Source organism: Rhopalosiphum maidis, chromosome 4 (assembly GCF_003676215.2).
Source record: "Rhopalosiphum maidis isolate BTI-1 chromosome 4, ASM367621v3, whole genome shotgun sequence".
NCBI lineage: Eukaryota > Metazoa > Arthropoda > Insecta > Hemiptera > Aphididae > Rhopalosiphum > Rhopalosiphum maidis.
The window spans coordinates 48217817-48243198 of record NC_040880.1 but is presented as its reverse complement, the minus strand read 5'-3'; the positions used below and the strand labels follow the sequence as shown (position 1 = coordinate 48243198).

Here is a 25382-nt window from a genome sequence, read left to right as displayed (position 1 = left end):
ATTGAAGTAGTGTCAATGGATGTCCCCTTTTATCACGCCTCCATGCCTTGTACATATATATTTTAAAATTTACTTATTTATTTATTACTTACACAGATTGTAAATATTTTCTTATTAAAAAAAAGAAGTATCTATTAGTAGGTATGTTATTAAAATATTAATAGGTAAACATTAATTATTATATAATATATTTTTTTAAGCTAGTAATATGAAATAATAATTAATGTTAAATTCACAGATAAGCAAATGTTAGCTGATTAGTTCGCAGTATAATTTTTTGTATAGATTTTAGTTATATGATAATAATAACAAAATATGGAAAACTGAATCTTAATCAACATAGTGAAAATTGTTTGTTTAGCGTTAAAAATAAAATTCTGTTATATGTACAGTAATGTGCAGAGGCGTAGCCAGGAGGGTGATGTTTTTAGGAGTCGTAACTTGTAAGTAACTACAAAATATATTAAAACTTTTAACACTCCGTAAATAGTATTTAAACAAAAAAAATTATTTAATGGGTCTAATATATCTTATATATCTAAAAAATATGTTGTCATATAAATGATTTTATTTCATATATTTGATATTATTGTTATGAAGATTAGTAAATATACCGGACTGGAAATTGTGTTAACTTCCCCTCCCTAAAATGATATTTAAATATAAAATTAAAACACCCTCCTAACAAAAATCCTGGCTTCGCGCCAAATATAGTATGCCGTGTGTTTATTGTATAATAATGATTATACTTATGAAACTTATAACTTATGCCTTATGAGTCATAAACTCATAACTAAAACTATTGTCATATGACATGCAAAACTAATATAGTAATATCGTGGTCATAACTTTTAAATAAATTTATGCTATTATGATGATATAAGTTATATAACTAATAATAATTTAACTAAGAATCTGTGGTTTAAAAAGATAACCTATTGTCGATTTAATTTATCGAAATTGAAAACATTTTAGGTATTTGATTATTTTCATATTGTAAATAGACTTTAAGATGACGTATAGAACATTTATTTTATTTCTATATAAAACCTGCCGACAACCAACATCCGTATTTATTATTTACAAATTACAATATAATTTTGATCATCAAAAACCTAAATATATTATATTCATCTTTTTTAAATTGTTATTAACATGAATATATTTTAAAGAATTATATATTATATCATAGTATGTAGGTACTATACATTTGTTTTTTTTTCAATGCATTACATCACAATTTGTGTTAAAATATTTTTTATGTTTTAAATGTACCGAACTATTTAATTATTTAGTATTCATTTATTTACATTTAATTTATCTCATAAGAGAAATCAATAGCCTATATTAAATCCCTTAAAATGTGGGTGTATAACGCCTTTTTTAGTCCTTATAGTATTCCGTGGTATATGTATATTATATAATAATATACATAGTACATATACCGTATATTTTGGTATATATATATTTTTTTTATATCCCTGCATAGTTTTTACCTACTCAAACTGTCGAGAGTTACCCTGGTCAATATATTTAAGACTGTAATAGTTGTATAGCCAATATAGTAACAGTGACTCCCCTTTTCATTACCCATTGAAAATTAAATTTTTTTTTACTCGTAAATATCGATACAATAATCGTGTATTATTATTCGAGAGATTCAGTTCTACGATCGGGTGTAATGGAATGGTAATCCCGGCAATAACAATATAAAATGGTTATGTATATCAGTATTGGATCTAAGTAGTATTCGGTAGGTACGCACATACTGATTGGCATATAAGCAACGCCTAAACTAGCTTTTACACGGCACGCTTATGTCACGTCAGTAATACAAAAATAATATTTAATCAAGCCGTATCGCGTACAACCGTAGAGATTATTGTCTATTAGAGAGTGATCGATAATCGACATTGAGCGGAATATTAAACCGACATCGGAGAAATTGTGGCGACGGTTAGTGCGGACTCTAAATAATAATAATACGAGTATATCTATATTCGATTGACGGACAAAGTTTCTGTGCCAAACGCGTTTACGAGAATTCTTTTGAAACGGCTGTGAAAATCTCACGAGCCAGTGCCTGTTAATTAGATTAATAAAACTATTTTCTTTGCGACTAAACATAAACATATATTTATATATATACAAAAAGAATTCCTTCGCGGTCGGGTCTAAATAAATATAAACGGCGGCGACGGCAGCAGACAGCATGTCGATCGGCCGACGACGACGTTCACATGTACACACACTTTGACCCATATGTGTGCGTGCGTGCTGCAGGCGGCCGGTTACGTTGCAGTGTACGCGACGGCGGCGGGTGCGTTATCGGAACACCATTGCCGTTGCGCTGTGACTTTCGATAAGCTTCTCCACCCCTACCCCCACCACCACCCGTAAACGTAATCGGTACAGGTATGACGTATACACGTCACGTCGTGCGATCCGTGCCCCACCGTCACCACGTACACGGTTCATATTATTATTATATTAATATTATTTATTATCGTTGTCACACACGTATACACGTATTATAATTAATTATTATTATTATTATAATGTTATTAAACCAGCGATGGTATAATACGGGCGGCGGTCGGGACTTGAACACACCGATGCGGGGGCGGAGCGGAGAAAGAAAATAGACCTGTGCCAGGCGGGGGTGAGACGATGACGGGGATGAACGAGCGGGGGAGAAATAACGATAATGAGAGAGAAATAAGGCAATGTGGGGGATACAGAGAGAACGAGCGCAAAGGAGTTTTCCGATCGCGCACGCGCTCATTGCTTCCGCCCCCGACAAAGGGGACACGACCTACGGTTTGGTTGATGTGCACCGGTCGGTCGTCCCGGCCCGGCCGTGGCGCTCGGCGTGCGGGCTCGATGGCTTAAGGGATGGGCGGCGGCAGAGCCCGGGAGGTGGTTCGCGAACACATGCACATGGTGGGGCGAGCGGCTCTCCGGTCGAATTTCGAGGTCGGCGACTTCGGCGGCAACGGTGGGGAAGAGCTCGCCGGTCGGAAAAAACGGAAAAACTGTGTAGGAAATTTCGGCGCGAGACCGTAGGGGCCGTACCCGGGGCGGATGCGGTGTTTTCCGCCGCGTCTCGTGCGAATAATTTCGATCCGGCGACCGCGGTACCACTGTCGAGCGCCCGGCGACGGTGGCGGCGGCGGCGGCTATAGCGGCTACGCGACTATTACGCTGTCGCGGTGCAGGGCGGGGCGTGGAGCGGCGGCAAATCAATACGACAGGGCGCCGCCGCCGCCGCAGCGGTGAGTTTGGCCGTCTCGGTCGCACCAACGTCGAGTCAATGACGGCGGCCCCGTAGTCGCTCTCTCTCTGTCGCCGCATCTGTGCGTGTGTGTCGTCGTCTCTTCTCTCCCTTCGAGTTATTTTCTGTCGGCCCTGTTCCGCGGGGCACAAGGAAATTTTTAGCCTATTTTACCTCTCTCCGACGACTGAACACCGTAATACACACTCACACACACAGACACACAGACACACGTCACATACGTATGCGCTCGCTCACTCACAAACTCGTTCACTCAGTCACACACACATACGTTCCACTAGCCGCTGTACACACTGTACGGGCAGTCGTACGTTCCACACACACACTGTCCCACTCACACACACACTCACTCACTCACCAACACACATTCACTCATACACGGTCCGCCGAATAATATCGCCTTTTTAATTCCGCGCGCGCGGGCGTCCGTAGTCCGTACGGTTTTTCATACGCATACACGCGCACCGAACAACACACACGCGTACACACACACACACACACATACACACACACCGACACTACATCACTCTAGTCGTCGTGAGTTGTCGTGCGTGTGACCGAGTAAAAATTAATAATTTTTTGTTTTTATTTTTTTTACATATACACGTAGGTACTTATACGTGATTTGTGTACTCGCGTGGGTGTCGTGGTTTTTTTCGTTTAAATACTTTCGGGTCGACGTTCGGCGACGGTGACGAAGACCTTCACAGCGTCGATCACGGCTACGGCTACGGCGATCAAGACGGCGGCGGCGGCGGTGGTGGCGGCGGCGGCGACGACGACGACGACGACGACCAAGAGCGCGACGGTGGCGGTGGCTGCGACGAGTAGAAGGCCAGTGCGATCGTTTTAGAGTGATTTGCTGAGAAATTCGGCCGACCCATACCCGGGAAAACGTATCCGGAATTATGTGCTGGAATTCGCTCAGCGTCGTTGTGTACAGCGTCGTTTTCTGCGCCCTGTTGGATTTCGGGCCCTCCAGGGTCTTGGGTACGTTTCTTTGTTTTTACGTCGATTTGCAGTTACTGTGCTTAGGGTAAGGGCGTTACCCGCTTTACCCGCGCCGTTCCAAAATAAATAAATAAAATAAACAAATGGTTTAAAATGTTCGATGGGTACCACTTTTTGGTGGTTTGCTGTAAGTTTAACACCACGATCTCCCACCTCCCTCCCAGTACAAATCTTATTCTCTTATGGTCCGGTTTGTGACTCGTAACGTCTCGAGTTGTCTCGTCGTAATGCCGCCACCTGTCCACGACTTGTTTATATGTTCTAATATTTGTGCTGATCGTCAACGCTCGTAATAGTCCCTGTATGGTTTCAAATTGATTGTGTTGCACAATACATCATAACCTGTGCCTACTCCTATCCAAATTTTAAACAGCTTTGGTTTAAATGTGTAGGTACAATAGATTTCTATGATATCATAAATTGAACTAAAAAATCAAACAATTTGTTGCCTATCACAATGTCGAAACTATCAATTTATACAGTCTTCAAGTAGGTATGTCAATTTAATTTAAAATGGTTTCAGATACCTACTACCTAATTTTAAAGAAAGAAATATATCTATGTATGTATACAATAATATAGGTACTAGATATTAATGACCAAGTGTGTAATTTCTTTATCTACTATTACCTATACATAAGATGCTGGTGGGTGGTGTGCTACGACTTGATTACTTTAATCTGTTATTCAATTAGATATTTCTATTTGGTACAGTAAAACCTCCTTAGGACTGATCTTTTATAAGGTAGAAATCTCCTTACAACGAAAAGTAGCAACAACCTCAAATAACCTGTATTCTGTTTGTTTTAGTCTCCTTAAAACGGAGAAATACATTAGGTGTTGTTTAAAACTGTCATCGGTTTTACTGTATACACATTATATAAGTGAAAAATGTTCAATAAAAAAGCTGAAATTACATTTTCATTAATAATGAATAAGTTATTAGGTCCCTAATAATAATCAAATATTTTAAATGTTAGGTATCTAAATTAATAATTTATTTCAATGTATTTTATATTAATATTATCTTAATAAGATAATCTTTTAATAATAGTTTGACATAGGTCAATTAATTTTATTACTTATGCGTATTTATTTTCTTATTAACTTATTAACACAAAGTATACAAATTTACCTACCTATAGAAAGTATAAAATTAAAGATAAACACTGGTATACATAATAATAGGTATTTATATATAAATTAAAATAATTTCAATAGTACCTACTTATTATCTATACATTTTTACAACTGATATTACAATAAATAAGTTTTTTTTTTTAGTTACTAAACACACAATGTAATATAATCAAAGAAAGTTTAAATTAAGATACTTCACAGTTTTCTTATGTCATAGTTTAAATACATATAAACTTAATTAAAAATATAAAATATGTATATTTAAGTAGTTGATGTGATGTCTAGGAAGATTATAGTAATTTAGTCTGTTTTTATAAGTGTAGGTATGCTTAAATTACTTAAACATATAAATATATACTGTGATAAAGTTTTTATGCCATGTATTCAATAATTAAATTATTAAGCACAGCTATAATAACTCTTGATTATTTAGTTTTTGTTAATTTGTTTATTTAAATTGTTCGTGGCTATGGGGTATGAAAAATATGTTTGTTTGTTTCGGAAACAAAATTGGACTACTTAGCTGATGAACCCAGTTACGAGGGTAATACAACAGTGAGAGAAGGCGAACCATTTAAGATAACATGTCGTGTGTCAATGTTCCAAGTCATAAAATGGCAAAAGGATGGTCAAACCCTGGTTACTGATGAACACTTCAATATCAGCGAAGCAGTAACTGGTGACAGTATGTTATTATCCACGGTTACGGCCAATTCTGCATCTTCGATGCATTCGGGTGCCTATCGATGCACAACACAGTACAACAAGTTTCATGTACTATATGTGGTTACCGGTACGTGCCGGCTATGATGAGCTTTTAAAATAAATGTCCATGTGCCCGGACCGGTTCGCCTCGCTTCATTTTAGGCTCGCATATAAATTAACTATTGCGACTAGACACACTTTCCAGTATACTGCGACATCTCATATAGATTAGATTTATCATTGTGTTAGGTATTAACCCATTACTGTTGTTGGTTTTTTATTGTTTGCATTATTTGTTATATAGATTTTGCATTTGATATAAAATATACATACATTTATATAAAACATTAAACCTTTCAGACATTCATATGATTTATTTTTTTACTAATGCATATAATATTATAATAATATGTAATTTGTATATTATGTTGTTTAAAATCCAATTTTAACGACCTATATGTTAGATATTCATTTTATCTAAAATATCCTATAAAACAACAACCAATAATTTTTTACTAGGTATTCATTTCTTTGTTTATAATTTTGTTTTAGCTCAAGTAACTATAAAAGCAAATTATGACTACGGCGATAAGTATAAAATAGGTGAATATAAAAGCAAACTAATACTTAATTGTAATATTGATGGCACTCAAGATCCAAAGTACATATGGAAGTGGTTAGTATATACATTTTAGTTATCTGTACTTTTTATTATAAATAAATATTTAATAAAAATTAATTTTTAGGTTTAAAGGTGACAATCAAATAACAACTGATTCTGAAGACCCACATCACATTGATGTGTCTGAAAACACTCTGGTAGTTAATCGTTTTATTGAAAGCGATGCTGGCCAGTATACATGCAGCTTATTCAATTCAAATAATAATCTTATTGACAAGAAGGTGTTCAATGTTGTCTGTTAGTATATTATTTTTTATGATATTTTAATTAAATGTTTTTTCTATTTTTTAAATCTTATTTTTATTGAACATAAAATAAATAACTTGTCTACCTAGTTAAAGTGGGAACACAGTGATAGATACATTATAATATATTTTAAAATATAAATTTAATTTATTATATATTTTAAATATATTATTATAAATTAACAAATAGTTATCTCGTATTAAGTTAAGATTAAAATTGTTTGCTCTTAATAAGATTTTGTTTTTGAAGTATGCACTTTAAAAGTGTTTATTCTTTATTAGTGTTTTGTATTTGTTTAAACATTCTTGTCATACACTCTTGTATTGTATAAAATGTTACTTTCATCATGTTTTGCTATCTCTACTATTATAATCTATTTAACCACTTTTACTTTAATATTCTGTTATTAACTTTTATTGACTTAATACTCATCTATTTTTGATTTCAATATTATAAGAATTTAATCTCCTGTATGCCCCCTTAAGAGATTTAATAAATTCACTGCTTTAAAATTAAAATTTTGATAGCATATAATTATTTTTATTTTATTGAGTTTGATAAAAAATGCATAAGACGTTTTATTTTTATAGTAAAGCCTTACATGAAACTGCCAAAAACAGCTACATTTATTGAGGGTGAAAAAATGGAATTGGAATGTATTGTATATGGTGTACCTACACCAGAAGTTAGTTGGAAATTTGGTAAGTATAGGAAAAATTATAATTTTTTTTATATTTCTAATATGAAACTATCTGTTAATACATTTTTATTTTAGAAAATACCACTCTTGTGCCTTCTGAACATATTAAATTTTTACCTAACAAAAAGAATATTTCCAATGCCATCTTAGTTTTGGATCCGATAACAATGAAAGATAGAGGAAATTTCATCTGCAGTGGAAAGAATACTGTTGTCTTTGAACCTGTAAACTCTGCTGCTTCTTACGTGCGCATTAAAGGTAATAACTAAAATATTAAAAAGTGAATGTTTGTTTCATTTGATTGGTTTTTATTTATGTCATAGACAAAATGGCAGCATTGTGGCCATTCTTGGGTATTTGTGTTGAAGTGATCCTTCTGTGTTTGGTTATATTTATATATGAGAAGAAACGTAACAAGGCCGAATTTGAGGAAAGTGACACAGACCAAGGGCCAGAGACGTAAGTAAGATGAGCTTGATTTATACATTGGATTATATTTTAAAGAAACCTTAGTTTTTTTTACCATTTAAATTAGTCTTAATTTAGATTTAAACTAATGGGCTATAAATGTAGTGTAATCGTTTAGTCATAATAATGGTAAATACTGTTTTTTTAAACAATCTTATGATATGACCTTAAAGCTTGGCTATTACAAGAATTCTGGTGTTTTGTAAAGATTAATGTATTAAGTTTTTATTGTTGCAAATTCTGATTAGATATACATTTCATGACATAATATTATACCTTACATAATGATAATATGTTAATCTTTGAAGATTACACTTTTTTTAAATACTGTAATATTGTATTCATTTTTTTTTATTACCTATTTCAGAAACAATGCTAATGACCACAGCGGTGGTGATGTACGACACCGGAAATAATTTGACAGTTAAATGAATAATAACACATTTTAAACAAAGGTCATAAGTAAGGAATAAAGTTTTAGATACAGATGCATTAGGTTTGCCAGACCAATTTTTATTTATGTTTTTAGAAAAAAATTTATCATAGTTGTTAACAAATAACTAAATGAAAACAGCTAATTGTTGTTTTGGTCCAGCTGAAACAGTGTTATACTTACTGCTTATTGTATTTTTTACTCCATAAAAAATGAAATTGAATGTTTTCCCACACGTTATGGGAATAATTCAGGTTCAATAATGGTATACTAGCTGTATTGTATAAACAAATTTAGGCTCATTGTGCAAATCATTTGTTCTCCGTATTTTGTTGTGTTATTATTATTAATATTATTTTATTTTATTTTTTATTATTATTTTTTTTACCAAAGTTGATGTGTGTTTTTATTTTATTAATAAAATACAGTAATCGCCCCCTCCCTGCCTGTTAACCTCAATGATTTGTTAAAATTTCAATGTTATCATGCCTAACTTATCCAAATCTTAAGTTTACTGCGCTTTTACAAGCCTGAAAATATTGCATTTAATGCTCAATAAATGTTTATTCCTTCAGTTCGTAATAATATTAAATTTATCCTATCGTTTAACTAAAAGTAAACTACTTTAATTCTGGTCATAGATTTATTTTATAGGTAGCTTATAATAAAAGTGTTGTTAAAAAAAAAAAAATATAATGTGAGTTACTTATTCGTAGGTTAGTATTATGATAGAGTATTACACGCTGATTTTATTTCTAACAATTTCACTTTTTCGTCTAATTTAATAATAATTACTTCCTCTGTCCCCCCAGCAATATATATTTATTATTATTCTACTTATAAGTGGTTTATTTTATTTATAACTAGTATATTAAGGGTGCTTATCAAATTTGAAAGTTGCCCAGTTGGAAATTTATTTTTAGCAATAAGCATAAATTAAGTTTAAATCGTATATGATCGTATAAAATTATGTTTATTATTATGTAATATATATATAATGTCACTGCTTGTTGTTAAATTGTTGTAATGAAATTTAAAAAACTTTCTTCAAAACATAACTAATTTAAGCCTATTAACGTAGTGACATTACAATCAATTTTTTGACACCAGAAAGAGAGATATGAAACGTTAATATTTTATTTCCTATATATTGGTGTGAACCATCTTATTTGTTACTCGTAAGACCTTTTTATTATTTATTCAGTGTTATATTTGTAGAATTTGTTAAAATTAAAAAAAATATTGTTAGCATTAAATAATTAATTTCATAGTTATAACAAGTTATTATTTCTCCACTTGTCCACACCTTCTTGTATTTTATGAATATTTCACTAATGACGCCGTTTAATAAATGCTTTTTTTTTAATTATACCTACAATTCAGATAACTTATAATGTGGTAGAATTCAATTAAAAAAGTATTCTTGGAGGAGGGGGTTGTTGTTAAATAAATTTAAACTACACCTTCTTTAATTTCTATCTTGTATGTACAAACGTGTTTCTGATCAAAAATTAAACACTGCCAACGGCTTTAATTTTCAGAACCAACAATTCTCATGTATGACAAATTTTTTTCTTTGTAATTTTAAGATAATGTTAAATATTATTATTATTATATAGTATATATAATAACATAATATAATTTTTTTTTTTTGAAAAATATAATATAATATCCATTAATAATTCTACCACTATAGCAAATTCACTATTAAAATAAATAAAATAGTTGGCTTTAGCGGCTCAAAATAATCGTACAAATTGTAATTTCAATAAGTATTAAGACATTCTGGGTAAATAGTTTCTTTAAATGTAAACAAATATGTAAAAATTAAAAAAATGTAAATTAGTTTATTTGGCGATTATATTAATAATTGATGGTTAATGCCCTAGTGCCCTTACCCTAAGAAATTTGTTAAAAAATTTCAGGGTGTGGTCTTGCGATCTGAAACGTCAATATTACCGTTTCTGTTCGTGTGCCACTAGAGTGCACTGCCATATGTTATTAATTTTTTTCCGAGTTATAATTCGGACAAATACGGACTGAGTTCAGTGGTGCGAAATCAATGATTTAAACACGTGAATATGTTAGAAACGTGTTTACCCAATATGTCCTTGAGCCTTAATGTTTCTATTGTCATTTTTACTTAAAAAAAAAAAAAAAATAGAAATATAGTAAGTACAGTTGTTGTTATTTAATGATTATTTATTTATTTCATCCGAGTTTCAACTACCTTTTTTCTCGTGTTTTCCTTGTATGTATGTCAATAATAGTTCGATAAAGCTATACAGCGGCGTACACAGAAATTTCCAATTTGAAGAGGATGGGGTTTTTATAACACTCCCTAACTCCTCTGGTTATTAAAAATAAAAAATAAGTATATTCTATACAATTTATTATATTTATATTTGTAAAAAAAACATTTCCACGTTTTAATATACTTCGTAAAAAAAGCCAAACTGAGTATTGAACACCTTGCAACCCCACCCCTTGTGTAAGCCGCTGAAGCTATACACGCTATGTTATAATTACATAAGCATAAAAACAATTGGTAAGTATTAATTTTCCAACAGACTGTGTTAGATTGCGTGCCCATGACTGGATTTATGTAAATACATAAATGTAATATATTCGGCACGGATTCGAATGTATTTATTATTCTTCGCATTTTATTTAGTTGATACATTACTATATAGTATTCATCACTTGCAATTTATTATAACTTTAATAACGCGATATTTATGTAAAGTGCATACTATGTAGGGATACTTTTGACTACTGTAGGAACGTTTTGAAACATACCTAACTATTCTTAATTTATGTTATAATTTATAATAATATTTATTATATCTATATGTTATTAAACTATTTGAGCGTTGTAGTGACTAGTGATTAAGTATTATACTTAAATAATAACTATTTCTAATGCTTAAAATATATTGGAATAAAAAGTGTAAAATAAAGTTGTTGTTCCTCGATATAATTCGACTTATAATAAATAATATTGTAATTTACCCAATTTTTGTGTACGTAGAGATGAGTACTTATATAATCTACAATATTTTTCTTTGTCAACCATCAATTGAGTTAGGTATTTATTTATAGTTTTTTAAAAATATAATTTAAGAATATGATTGTTGGACTTTGGCAGGCACCACTTGAAAAAAATGTGGGGACTGTAAACAAGCCCGGATTAACAGGGGGGGGGGACATCCTCGGACTCACAACGGATATCAAAAAATAGTGGGCCCCTGACGAATGGTACGTTTCATTTTTTTATTAAATCAGAAATATTTGGATATAATAATGGTATACTTCGCATATCTAAAGAAACATGTACAATTATTTATACGAATAAAATTTTTATTTTTATATTTAAAAAAGGTGGGCAAGTGGATATCGCTCTGCTGTATAGTAGACAAAGAGATGAATAGGTCGCTATAATGGATGTGTTAAATTTGAATGCAATGAAAGGTATCATTGTTCACGAAAAACGATTCTGAACGGAGATGATTTGTAAGTCTATGATAATTAGTAGGATATATTAAATTATTATTTATTACCTATATTTAAATTGTAATTTGTAGTATATCGTTATTTTATTCGATTTCGTAAAAAAATAAATTTCATACGCTCATAAAATTTTTTCTATATTGACGCTAGAGTTTTTTTTTATTGTTATTTGAAGAAATAGTTATGGAGAACTTTATGTTGGGTTTTTTAACCTTAGATATAAATTACAAAAATTTTATGAATTTTCAACTTCCAAATTTTCGCGATTTTAACATATTTTGTAAACATTTGTACTTTTAATGCTTATAAACAAAAATTGTGACTAACGATTTTTGATTTTTTTTTTCTACAACAAGAAAAATTTATAATAAACCTTTTATTAAATTAAAAAACTTTTTATCGCATCTCAAGAAAAAAAATTTAAAAAAATCGAAAATTTCAATGGCCTATAAATAAATTAAAAAATTCTAAATATTTTGAGAATTTAATCGTAAATAAATAACGCTAATATAAACATTTGGTAAAAATTTCAAGTATTTATAATGATTTGTTTATAAGTTACAGCAAAATCAAAAAAGTGATTATACGTAAAAATTCCCGTTTTCCGTTACTTTTTCAGGGTTTTTCCTGACGCTTTTGAAAAATAATTTGACCCCCCCTCCCCTCAAATTACCAACTAAATTCAATTTTATTTTCAAAGAGGGGCTGAAGTCAAAAATCAAAGCACTATTACTACTCCAAAACGTGATTACAGTCAAAAATAAAACACATTGTAAAATCAATACATTTATTACTCCGTTCAGAATCTATAAGTAAGAAATAAATTTATAAATATAATTTTTTTTGTCTGAAATATTTTTATATGTGAGTCACCAATATTTTGATTATAATTATGAGCTCCTAAAATGTTTGGCCCTGGGCTTAAAATTATCTTAATTTGGGCTTGACTGTAAAAATAATGTATCTAACTATGAGAGCTGTTTTTTGCAAGTAATTAATTTGAGATATACTTTGGGCATACTTTTTTCCTAATATAGGTAAGGATTATAGGATCCAATTTGGTTTATAAATCAATAATCCACAGGAGTAAAGGATACTACTATGAAGATTGAAGGTACTATCTTTATTACTTTTCAAAAAGTTTTTTTTTTATTTCAAAATAATAGCTTTGATCCCTACAGTTTTATTGTTAATTAACAATATTGTTGTATTTATTATTACATATTATTGTTTTACTATTTCTGTACCGTGTAAAACAAGTTTTGATTTGAACAGCTTTTTTATTTTTATATAAAAATAGCAAAAAAAAATAAAATAACAACTCGCCTATTTTATTCCTAACGTGTGTTAGAAAGTTTCTACTAAAAACGTGTAGTCATATATTATATATATAAACAAATATATAATTATATCTACTGGTTTGCTATGCTGTATGTTAAGTACCTATAACTATATATACTAAATTGTATTGTAGGTAGTTGCGAAGTTGCTGTCATTAACAGTGTTAATTTAACACCTCCCATCCTTTTATGAAGTCTTTTAATGACAACAAATAATTAAAATAACTACGTTCATTTAAAAGTTTATTATTTTTTTAATGGTGCCGCTCTCTTGCTTCTTGGAAAACAATTAATTTGCACCCTTTATTCTTATTCCGCAGGTATTGTTTCTTTTTAATTATACAAAAATGAAAAACTGATATTGTATAAGTATTTGTACGTGCTTAAATTGAGTTAAATAAATCGCTGATTCTAGATTAAAAGTAAAATAAAAACTTCGTCAGTAGGTACACTATACTACTATATACCTAACTATAGGCACACAATAAGATAATAAGACAGAATAGGTACTTATATTAGGTATATATTATACAATACAATAATACATGCAGTGCTATATATCACTCTTGATGATTAAGTTATAATACTTAACCCGTACATATTTTATATTATAATTTAAACCTGTATTGAAATGAATATATACAATTTAAATTTAATTTTACAATGCAATTTGTTTGCACTTAAGTTGTCAAGTCGTAATTAGATTTGTATAGTTTAAGTTATTATATTTTTAATATTACTTACCTTTAATTGTGTGTATATATTTTGCATAGTACCTACTTTTAGACTCTTTAGAGCATAGCCTACTTTATTATACCTATAGGTATTGGGCAGTGGCGTAATTTGAGTGATTTTTTTTGGAGGGAGAGGGGGTGTTCAAAATACACCTTGAAACATGTCGTAAGATCTAATAAAATTAAATTCATTTTTGTAGTTTGGATATAAATATTTGATAGGCATAAGTAAAATACTAATACATTAGGCTATTTTTTCAAGTCTGGAATGTCCACCATGGAGGGCACCTCCACTAAATACAAAATTGTCTGTATACATTTAAATATATTATTTAAGTTTACAGTCATATACACTCGTAACACACGTATTTATAATTGGCTCATCATGCGAAAACTACGTTTAATATTTTAATTATCTAGTAGGTAGTAAAGACGTCCCAAAATAAGTGTGGCCAAGGTCTCCATATTGCTACTGAATATTTTTACGCTAAGTTTTGCTTAAAATGTGTACGACTTGGCTATCTGTAATTTTCTTTTGAGAAATTAAAAACGGTTTGAAATTACAATTATTGTATTCACAAATGTTTTTTTAACGAGATACTACATCAGCGTTTGTTGGTACATGAAATACTTAAGCATTATGTATGTATGTTCACTTAATTTTGATTTATACACTAAGTATTTAACATTAAAATTAATACAATTTATATATAAATAACTAAACGTTAAATATAAACATTGCTATAATTATTTATGTAGGTAGATGTGTTTCAGGACTCAAATTTGTTAACAATTAATAGTTTACTTAAGTTGGTAGGATCAATACAATTTTATATTATATTGAAATTATTTAAAAGTATTAAATTTTAATAAAATATGGGCACGTGAATAGCCGATCTATAAAAGGTGTGATAGATTTTTTATTGAAACATATCATATAATAATAAATTATGAGAGGATACGAGAAAATAAAGGATTCAAGACTGTGATAGTGTAGTTAGTAAGTGTCTACACAAAACGCCGTTTAATAATTACAATAATGTTTGTCTAATAAGGTATTCATAATTTAAACGGGTAATTAAACTTCAAATCTTTTTTTTTACTTGTCTATAAGTCATTTACATAATTAAAATTAATTAATTATAGATATTTACAATTTAAAATTTTTCTAGGATTGTAATGACATAAATAAAACAATATTGCTTTTCGTAAGAAAGCTAAAATAAAAAAAAAATGATAAATAATATAATATTTTTTGTTTTTTGATTATATACTAAAATTGGTGGGCCAGTTAAAATGTGCAACTGGGCCGTGGTTTAGAGTCACCTGATAAATAATATGTTCTTTGTAATCCGCTAATTATACTTATACATTAATGAAACCACAAATAGATACATATAAACCACTGGCGTAACCAGGATTTTTTTCAAGGGGGGGAGAGCGATCAATTTTTGTAAAATACAATTTAAGATTTTTATTGCGATTTTTATAAGCTATTAAAAATTAAAATAATTTGTAAATTTTCTTAATATTTCAAGGGGAGGGCTGCAGCCCCATCGCCTCTCCCCCTGGCTACGCCACTGATATACGAGTAGACCTTTAAAATAGCCCCGGGTATATACGATCTTTAATATACCTACCTATAGAAGTGTACGGTTTTGAAGTGTGAGTTTTTTTTTTAAAGTGTACGATAATAATTTTTGTCTAATATTGAGAAGTAGTTATAGGTACAAAGCAAGAATCTACAACAGAGGTGGCCAACATCAACATGTTTGCGAACCACGTGAATAAACACAATAATGGCATCAAAGCCAAAACGTCTATAAACATTTTATATAATTTGATAAATTTTTATAAATGTACTTACACTAAAACAATTGAAATTCATAATAGGTATTATAAATTATAATAAGTAAATTTTGATTTTTTAAATAAGACACTGGCATGTTGGCTGCCCTTAGTTCATATTAGAGTGATTCTATTCCGATGACTATGCCCACGACCTCAGTTATATGAAGAAATATAAACTTGCTATTATACTATGTTGTATGTAGCATTATCACAGTATATAATATGTTCTGTGCGATTACTCAACGCAAATTTGATAAAAACCAAATTTTTTTTTTTTTAACACATCGTGTGTCTCTATCTAGAAGATGCAATCATTTCCAGTGATTGAGTTGTGATTCACTGGACGCCGGACGGTACACAAATAAATAAATTACACTAATGTTTAAAAACTCATTCTTTTCGTGATCCGAAGGAGATTTAAAAGACATCGAGATCGTGTGGTGCAGTGGCGTAAATTGGGTCCAATCTCTGGTGGTGCAGTGGCATATTCTCAACTTATAATTATTTCCAACACACCAATAATTCAACTTCCTAAGTAAATCCTTCCTTATAAACTATAATATATTTTCCCATAATATATTTCTTTAAATAATAAATACATTTTGAATTATTTTAGCAGTAAAACCTTTATTATTATAATATTAATAAAAAAAACAGTCAAAAATGTGATTTATTTATTTTAAGTCAGTAATTCATCAATTACTTGGTCCAAATTAATATTATTCTTTTTTTCGAGCTGCAAAGTAGCTAAACTACTATTTACTGAGCCTTTCTTGTCCCATAGTTGTTCTAAGGCAAGTTTTTAACCTCTTTAGACAAGAAAAAGATCTTTCGCAACCTGCTGCATTAGTAGGTATTGTTCGGAATATTTTTAATGTCTCTGTAATTAATGGAAAATCTTTTTAAATGTCATTTAGTTTTATGTATTCTATTTTTGATTCTAATTTGTCAGGTACTGAATTATTACCATATTTTTGATTTTACTATTTTAGAATATAGATAGAATAATAATTTAATTGATAATGCTTAATATATGCACGAAAATTACAATTTTGTACCTGTTTATATTATGTATTTCAATGATTTTCTGGTGGTGCAAAAATATATTTTTGCACCACCACATTTTAGATGTGGTGTTGCAAGTGCTGCATTTGCACTACCCAGTTTACGCCACTGGTGTGGTGTATATCAGCCAGAATTTGAGAAGTGTCCGGGCTAAATCTACAATCTCACTGCAGTTGTCACATTTGTTCGGTAGTTACATCGAAAGGTAGGCAATAATTGTTATTAAGACAATATACAATATATGTCATAAATAAACCCGGTAGGTACGCATCTACTATATTATATTTACCTTAATATGTGTGTGAAAATGTGAAATAAATAACGATCGCTATTATTTTTCGAACGATTTTGCGATTGATTTTTTCGGTAGGTATCTGTCGATTCGATCTGATAATTTTGTTTACGGCGCTAAAACCGCAACTGTCCAAATCTATTTTATGTCATCGAGTAATAATGTAGGTACGTATAGATATATCTAGCTAGTTATTTTTAATTTTATTTTTCGACTAACTGCAATAGATGTTTAAGATAAAAAATAAATATATGTTTCTATTTGTTACAAATTTAAATTTACTTCAATATTGTATTTTATACAATAAAAATGTATAGAAATTATTGTTAATTATGTCCTTTTGTGTTACTATCAAATGATTATTATTGTTTATATTTATTTTGATTAAAATTAACATCGTTATAAAAAGCGTTATTCTATAGCTGTGTTTTCTGCGTGTAACGCGTAAATGTAGTACACAAGTGTCACTAAAAGATGGCGTTAAGGTCTCCGATTTGAGTAATATAAATTGATTTTTAGAATGAAGTTTTTCAATGAAATTCATTTTAATGAACGCAACAAAAAGGTTTGAAATATTATAAATAATTAATATTTCTGAAAATATTTAATGCTTTTTTGACAGCAGGTCGAATACTTAAGGTCAGCAAAAAATGTACATGACATATTATAATAGCTACCTATTCCCAGAGGTAGGTATTAATAGTTAAAATATTCAAGTTAAAAAGTTCCTTTTAAAATGTTTAACTTAACTAGCAATAAATTGAGTTTAATTTTTGTATATCAATAAATAAATTTGTCAAGATTTAAGAGCATCTATGATAATATGTAAAAAACTTACAACAACTGTTTACAAATTAAAGTATTGAATTAGCTAAAGCAAATTAAATGTAGTATAATATTTTTAAAAAGGAAATTTAAAAAAAAAAAACCCAATTATCCTTCACTTTTTGCAAGAAAACTATCCACTCAACTACTCAAGTCGTTTGATAGACTTTTGAGAGAGCGTTAAACCCATACTGCTTCAGGGTACCTACTTACTTTAAATTTGGGGGGTGAGTGGAAAAAGTTTATCAGGGGCTCACAAAGTATAATGACTTGAGCTGTCGGTGTACGTATTATTAACTATTCAATTTTTCACTGACTTAAATCCTACTCGAGTCATTATTAAATTTACGTTCCATTTCAAATTTCAAATTTGGTTTTAAAATCATTATTCAAGTTTAAACATATCGAATATCTTGTCACTTTTGTTTTTATATTCAGTATTTTCGTCTATAAAAATACTTGGAAGATATCTCTTAGGATTTTGACGAACACAAATACACGAGTAATTGTAAATATTCATACAATAAAATACGTGAATCTAAAATTGCGTTAACATTATATTATACAAATGTAAAAGATTGTAGTGGTTCAGTCGCAACGAATTAACACCCTTTTTTTTTACCTTTATAACAGCAATGGGTGGAAACTGTTTATTACAATACTGCCACCCGGTCCCGTATATATCGTTTATTCGCACCAACTTTTAAAAGTAATGTACATAACCACACTGAAAACATGGCCAACGGCCCACAGAATTAAACCACAAATTAGCTTAACCGTCCACCTCTTGCCTGCCTGTCACATTCTACAACTTTCTTTTGCCCGACTATCGTCTCCATTCACTACCATCCTGCTAACACCAGCGCCTGAATTTTCGCCGACGCTTCAATTCGTCGCCTTCTCGATGTATCATCTGGGAGAAGCTTTTGCTGCGATTCTAGAATGATATCAGACACATCCTTGAGTCGTAGTTGCCGACCAATGCATTGATCCATATTCATCTCGATCTTAGATCGGGAAATTGAATAGCGTATACCTACAAAATGTTATAAATAAAATACACTTTTTTCTTTACGTTTAATAATATAAACGATGATTTTTTTAAACGTACAATTTCTATGTAAAGTTTTCAATTGCGCCAGGTGGACATGCATTTTATCGATAGAATATAAAAAATAAAATCAGAATATCTAAGTGATGGTGAGTGTTGCGAACGATAACTTTGCAATAATTATTAATGATTTGTATTTTAATTTCGTAACGTTTCTATAGCGACGGTAAGCTGCTTATTACTGCAACAGGGTCGCATAGTTGTACTAAGTTTTTCAAAAATTAAAATTATTATAAGTGTATATATAAAACAGGTTGTACCATATCTACTAAAAAACGTGAAAAATCACATGTTTCAGTTAGGTAGTAATTTTTTCATTACATGAAATCCATTAAAATATAATATGTTAAACGATCGGTTGAATGACTAAATGAGAACATGAATCAGTTGTTATAAAGGTTGTTTTTTTAATGTTCTAGTTTTCTGTTTAAGATATATATATATTATATATATATATATAGTCATATATATTATGTTGAATTCATATATGTTACTTTGCTATACAAATTAATATAAATATAATTGATTGTCTTTCCTTTAATATGTTTCACTATCGTAATATTAATATATATTTATATTTATAGCGCGCAGTTTTGTATAACTATCTAGTAATAACAATACCTATGCTATTAAGTTACTATAAAATATCCAACCTCCTAAACCTTTAAACAATATACCTTTGTTAACGCTACTATGATAAACATTTGAGAGCAATTACCCCCAACCCACTTTTACCACATTTATTTTACTTTTATGGTTATGTTTATAAAAAATATATATAAATACTACGTAGTATGTACAACGGTAAAGGCATAACTGTGATGCCGTCCATTGTCTAAACATAATATTATTGTACACAATATTTTATATTGTTCAGTCTTCAGTGTTCTCGCGACAAAACGATGGTTTATAAATATATTTATTTCATAATACAGGGTGATTATTTTAAATGTAAACACATTTTCTTAAAACAATTTTAATGAAAAATTTGTTTTTTAATTATTTGAAGTTATTATAATACAACATTTTTTGTAAATTCAAAAGATGATTTTACTATTTTTTTTTTACCATTATTTATTTTTAATTTTTAGAACGACAGTATCTATAGGTACATTTTTTATTTTTATTCCAAAGCAGAATATTTTCCCAAACTGTTGGTATATTTCACTTTACAGCTTGCCTTATATTTTAATTTTCTGCAATTTGTAGAATATACAGGTACGAAATTCATACATAACTACCCGGTAGTGCGTATTTAGAAAAGGGGGGAAGGTATAAAATATATATGGAAAAATTGAATAAATCGTAGTTAGATACCTAATTATTGTTTATTATAATAACCAATAAGTAATTAATATATTATATAAAATAAATAGAAAAGAAAAATGGTAGGTCACTGTACCCCTCCCTAAAATATGCATATATTTATCGGTTTATCAACTGTATGTGATATATATAATATAATATTATATATATTCGTTTGAATCTATATGCAATATGTACACATATATAATATCATATTCTAAAGACTATAACGCATAGTTGATTTTTGTCGTAACGAATATTTTTTTTCCATCATCGTCTCGCGCCGGCCATGGTTTATATTATTATAATATGTAATACAATTCGATGGGGTAGTCGTGTTGGAGCATTACGACGTAATATAATTTTAGAAAAAAATAGACGATTACTGCATCGCGGACGGTTCGAGCTTACATCGGTGGCGACACATCCATTAGGACGGTGACTGGGCCGAAGATTTTATTTATCATCAAACGGGTGCGGCACGCCGGGTATACGACGAGGGTTAATCCGAAATCGAATTAAAACGTTCTTTTTTCTCTTTTTTTTACCCCTCGCCCACGCCATCGCTCTTGTACCGTACTAATCCGATTGTTGCAAATACGGCGGCGGCAGTGGTGTAGTCGACGACGACGACGCACCGGACCGAGACATCTCCTGGTCAAAGTCACATTCGATTATCACTCGGTCGCTTACTTTCAAAACGACCGAGTTATACATATACGCACACGTCATGCACTTACACATAATATAATACGCTTACAATGTATGATAATATATCTATAGTATATTAGTATATAAATATTGACGATTTTGTACGTATTATAACATTGTTTATATATATCATCATATGTATAGGTAGAACAGAGGCAGGTATATACATGTATATATATTGCCTGTTTTAATATAGTACTCGATGGACATGTTATGAGTTTTTGACAATCATACCGAAAGTGGCTAGTCAAGGGAAAGTCGAAACAGTGGCCGTTTTTTCCAACATGCGATGTTGGAAAACATTGTTTTATTTAGTGGTCCCATTACGTATTATATATATAGATAGCTGTAATAGATACCTATTATTCATGGATATTATGTATAGTATAAGCGTATATAAATGCGATATAAATAATAATACCTATAGGATTATCGCTCACTAGATCGGTTATCCAAATCAACATATTTTCATGGTCAGTGCATATTATATTTATGTACTATATTATGGTCATATTATGAATGTAGATAAGATGGCTACACCGTGTTCCCCCCACAAAGAAGACACGAAAAACTGCGGGAAAATTTTGTATTCACTTACGATTGAACAAACGAAACAGAGTGATTCGTGCAGTGCATTGTGCTGATTTGAAAAAATTGTAATTTGAAAGACTTCAAATTTTCTATAAAAAAATTAGACTAATATAATCAGTGGCAGTCAAATGATTTTGTCATGGGGAGGGATATGGTTGATTTTTTAATATGCTCTACTATTAATCATTAAAATATAATTTATGGTTATGCCTAATATCAATTTTTTTAAATTAAGGTAAATTGGTACTTTATTTATAACAAATGTAATATTAACAATATTTGTATCCAGTACTTCATTGGAATTTGAAGGTTATATTTATAATTCCACGACGAACAGCCATAGTGGACAAACCATTGAGACGACATAAATAAAACATTTTACACTAATTAGTTAAATAAATATTATCGGCAAGTCCACAACTTCATTTTCTGTAATGATCTTAGGGATCATACTATTTTTTTTCACCCGAGTCCGAAACAGTGGTAGAGCAAGTAAAATAGGTGGTAAATTTTCTTTTATTAGACATTATAAATTTATAAAATAGACTAGACAATATATATTACAATTTACAGCAGACAGTTTAAATATGTATAATGCGTGACACAGTATGACTGTGCAAGACACGAGTGTCAAGTACGAAAGCCAAAACACTGTGGTGTGTGTAACAAAGTATTGTGACAAATGTAATAATAATCAATGAATTGGCCAACTATAATGACAAACTACGTATTATTGTATTAAGAGGACGTTCTACCCGCATGTGTTGTCTCTGTCTCATTGATGTAGATCATAGCGAATGTACCGGTCAAGGGAGGAGTGTGTTGTAATTGAATATTCACGATCACCGAGCTGGGTAGGTAATTCCCGTATATTTTGTATATGCAACTAATTACTAAATATTAATAATAATAATGGCCTTGTTCCTAGAATGAGTAGAATCTAGATAATAATAATATACGCTCATAAGCGTTATTTTGATTAAACATTAAAACAAAATGTAATACATTAACTTTATAGTACAATATACATAAATGTAATTGTTATAAATATAAAGAAAAAAGTCATGTGGGGATCTATCCCCCTCATTCCCCCCCATGTAATATAATATAACATTGGACAACTTTAAATTTGGTCAATACATCGAAAAAAAAGAAAAACTATTATTCTTAAGTATAGGTTAGGTATAGAAGAAAATTGATTTATTATTTAAACGGAATTCGTTATTGTACTGAAGCTCTTCATCACGCATATAGGTATTTTGCTTTTAAAAAATCTTTTCATTTTAGCCCATTTCGTATTAATTAATAATTTGGGCCTAGATTTTATTTTCAGAGGTGTCGAGGAACACGATTTTAATTGTGGTGGAGGGGGTCATCAAATTTCTACGTGACCATACATACTTTACAAAACTATATTCAAAATAATATTATATCCATTATTTCATTATTCATATAGCAGGGTGCAATGACATTATAGAACAGAAAGACTTATAGGTATACATATGTAAAATATTACTTTTAAGATATTAGAAGTGAAAAAAGTTTATATTTGGATGAGAAAATATTTGATCGGTAAATTCTTGTCGATAATATAATAAATTATGTAATGACAATTTATGTATATAGATATTACTGATATTAGATATATTTCAAATAGTTCCAGGAAATATCGGTCTCGCATAATAAATCTATCGGCTGATTGACAGGGTAAAATACCACTTTCATATTGATTTATTACTTTTCATTTATTTTTTTAAGTTTTACTGCCGCTTGTCATTTGTAACGTCACGGAATTTTGGGCCTCTTATGAATCGTGTACAAATTATTATTATTAATATTAACAGTTACCGCGTAAGTAGTATTATCAACGACAACAACAATATTATATAACACCATTCCCCCCCCCGACCGCGCACTCGGCAGTGTTTGCGGACTCGACCCGCAGCCGCTGGCGGGTGTTGCCGTCACCGTCATCGTAGTCGAAACCGGTACCGCACACAGTGCTTTCTGACCCCCAAACAATTATCTACAATCCCGCAACACGACGACACTGACCAGCCCCACCGCCAATCAGCTGCTGTGCCGATTGCGCCGGACTCGGGCATTTTTTTTTCACCATCAATTACCTACATTCCGTCGACGCTGTTTTTTTTCTTCGATCCACTTGCATGCCGACCAGTCGTTTTTTTTCAAGTACATAACGCACGGACGTGGTTTACTCCGGTTTGCTGACCACTATCCACAAAAAACCACGTGATCAAAAAGTCACCAAATATCTTCATTCTTCAATATTCCGAACGACCGTCGACCACAGCCATGATGGGCTAAGCCAACACCACGGGCCGCTGGTGGCCAAATATGCCAGTCTATCAACTCCACAACACTATTTGCTGCTCAGTCGTTTTGTTATATCGTAACTATATTTTTCCCTTTGTCCCCCCCCCAAAAGGCACGATTTGTTAGGCGTCGCAAGGCGCGGGTCCCTGAAAATTCCCATTTCAGTTGTTTTGAGTCTTGGTAAACTCAGTGCTAAGCCCCGGTAACCCCGTGGAGACCACCACGAGAAAGGCGGTGTGTCGATCCCCGTGGGCCGAGTGTTTCCATTTTATTCTCGATGCATTTGTTATGTGCCAATATTATTAAAGATTGTAATTGCCTGTGCCACAAAATATTATTCTATCGGCATTGCCAGGTGCCAAATTGATTATTATTATTACTGTAATTACATATTTATTATATAACCACTTAAAATACAACCACCTGATGACCTAACTTATTCTTATTTTGTTAGTTCATATTTTTTTTCTTTTCCCCCAACATAAATCTTTGAAATTCGTTTTTCAATGCGTGTACCAAAGCCTATGAGTTCCACCGACTTGACCCTCGAGCCAACACGCGGTGCGGCTCATAGGTCACGGTGTGAGTGTTTCGCTCAGACCGTGGGCGGTTTTTGGATAGTGAAATATCCAAATTCACACACATTATATCCCAAATCTAATTTACATTTAATTATTATACTTACATGTGCTAACTTAAAATAGCATGCAATCATTTCATTTTTCGAAAATCACAAACATTGATAAAGATTAAGTTATGGAAAACTGTAGTAATAAGCTTATAAATATATTTATAGGTTGACGTAAATTCCCTAATTAAAAACATTCAATAAGTATGAATATAAATTAAAATTAAAAAATATGTCAAATCTGTAAATATATATTATTTAAACTGCGGAAAAGTTTGTTATTTTCAACAAAAATAATTAAATATTATTAATAATTAATTATTTATAAAATAAATGATAATATTATATTATTATCAACTTGTAATGCATGTACCTAAATTGCATATCTACATCGCCGTGTAA

General features: G+C 30.8%; 1 protein-coding gene across 2 annotated transcripts; it reads left to right on the top strand.

Annotated features, from left to right (window-relative positions):
- The first annotated feature begins 3324 nt into the window (after positions 1 to 3324).
- On the top strand, positions 3325 to 10875 carry LOC113556183 (basigin). Of its 2 annotated transcripts, XM_026960987.1 has the most exons (8): positions 3325 to 4285; positions 5970 to 6239; positions 6704 to 6827; positions 6898 to 7070; positions 7670 to 7780; positions 7855 to 8037; positions 8103 to 8238; positions 8615 to 10875. In XM_026960987.1, exons 1-8 carry the CDS (start codon positions 4204 to 4206, stop codon positions 8661 to 8663), a joined length of 1128 nt encoding a protein of 375 aa, XP_026816788.1. In that variant the 5' UTR covers positions 3325 to 4203; the 3' UTR covers positions 8664 to 10875. The 2 variants fall into 2 exon arrangements, with proteins under 2 accessions (XP_026816788.1, XP_026816787.1); XM_026960986.1 differs by lacking the exon at positions 5970 to 6239 and having other exon boundaries at positions 3332 to 4285.
- The last annotated feature ends 14507 nt before the right edge of the window (positions 10876 to 25382 follow it).

What these genes read in the sequence shown, in the direction of transcription:
- LOC113556183 (XM_026960987.1), top strand. Translation starts at nt 4,204, where the DNA reads ATGTGCTGGAATTCGCTCAGCGTCGTTGTGTACAGCGTCGTTTTCTGC. An exon ending in AGAAGTTAGTTGGAAATTTG is followed by an intron (nt 7,781 to 7,854) that starts GTAAGTATAGGA and finishes TTTTTATTTTAG; the next exon opens with AAAATACCACTCTTGTGCCT. An exon ending in TTCTTACGTGCGCATTAAAG is followed by an intron (nt 8,038 to 8,102) that starts GTAATAACTAAA and finishes TTTATGTCATAG; the next exon opens with ACAAAATGGCAGCATTGTGG.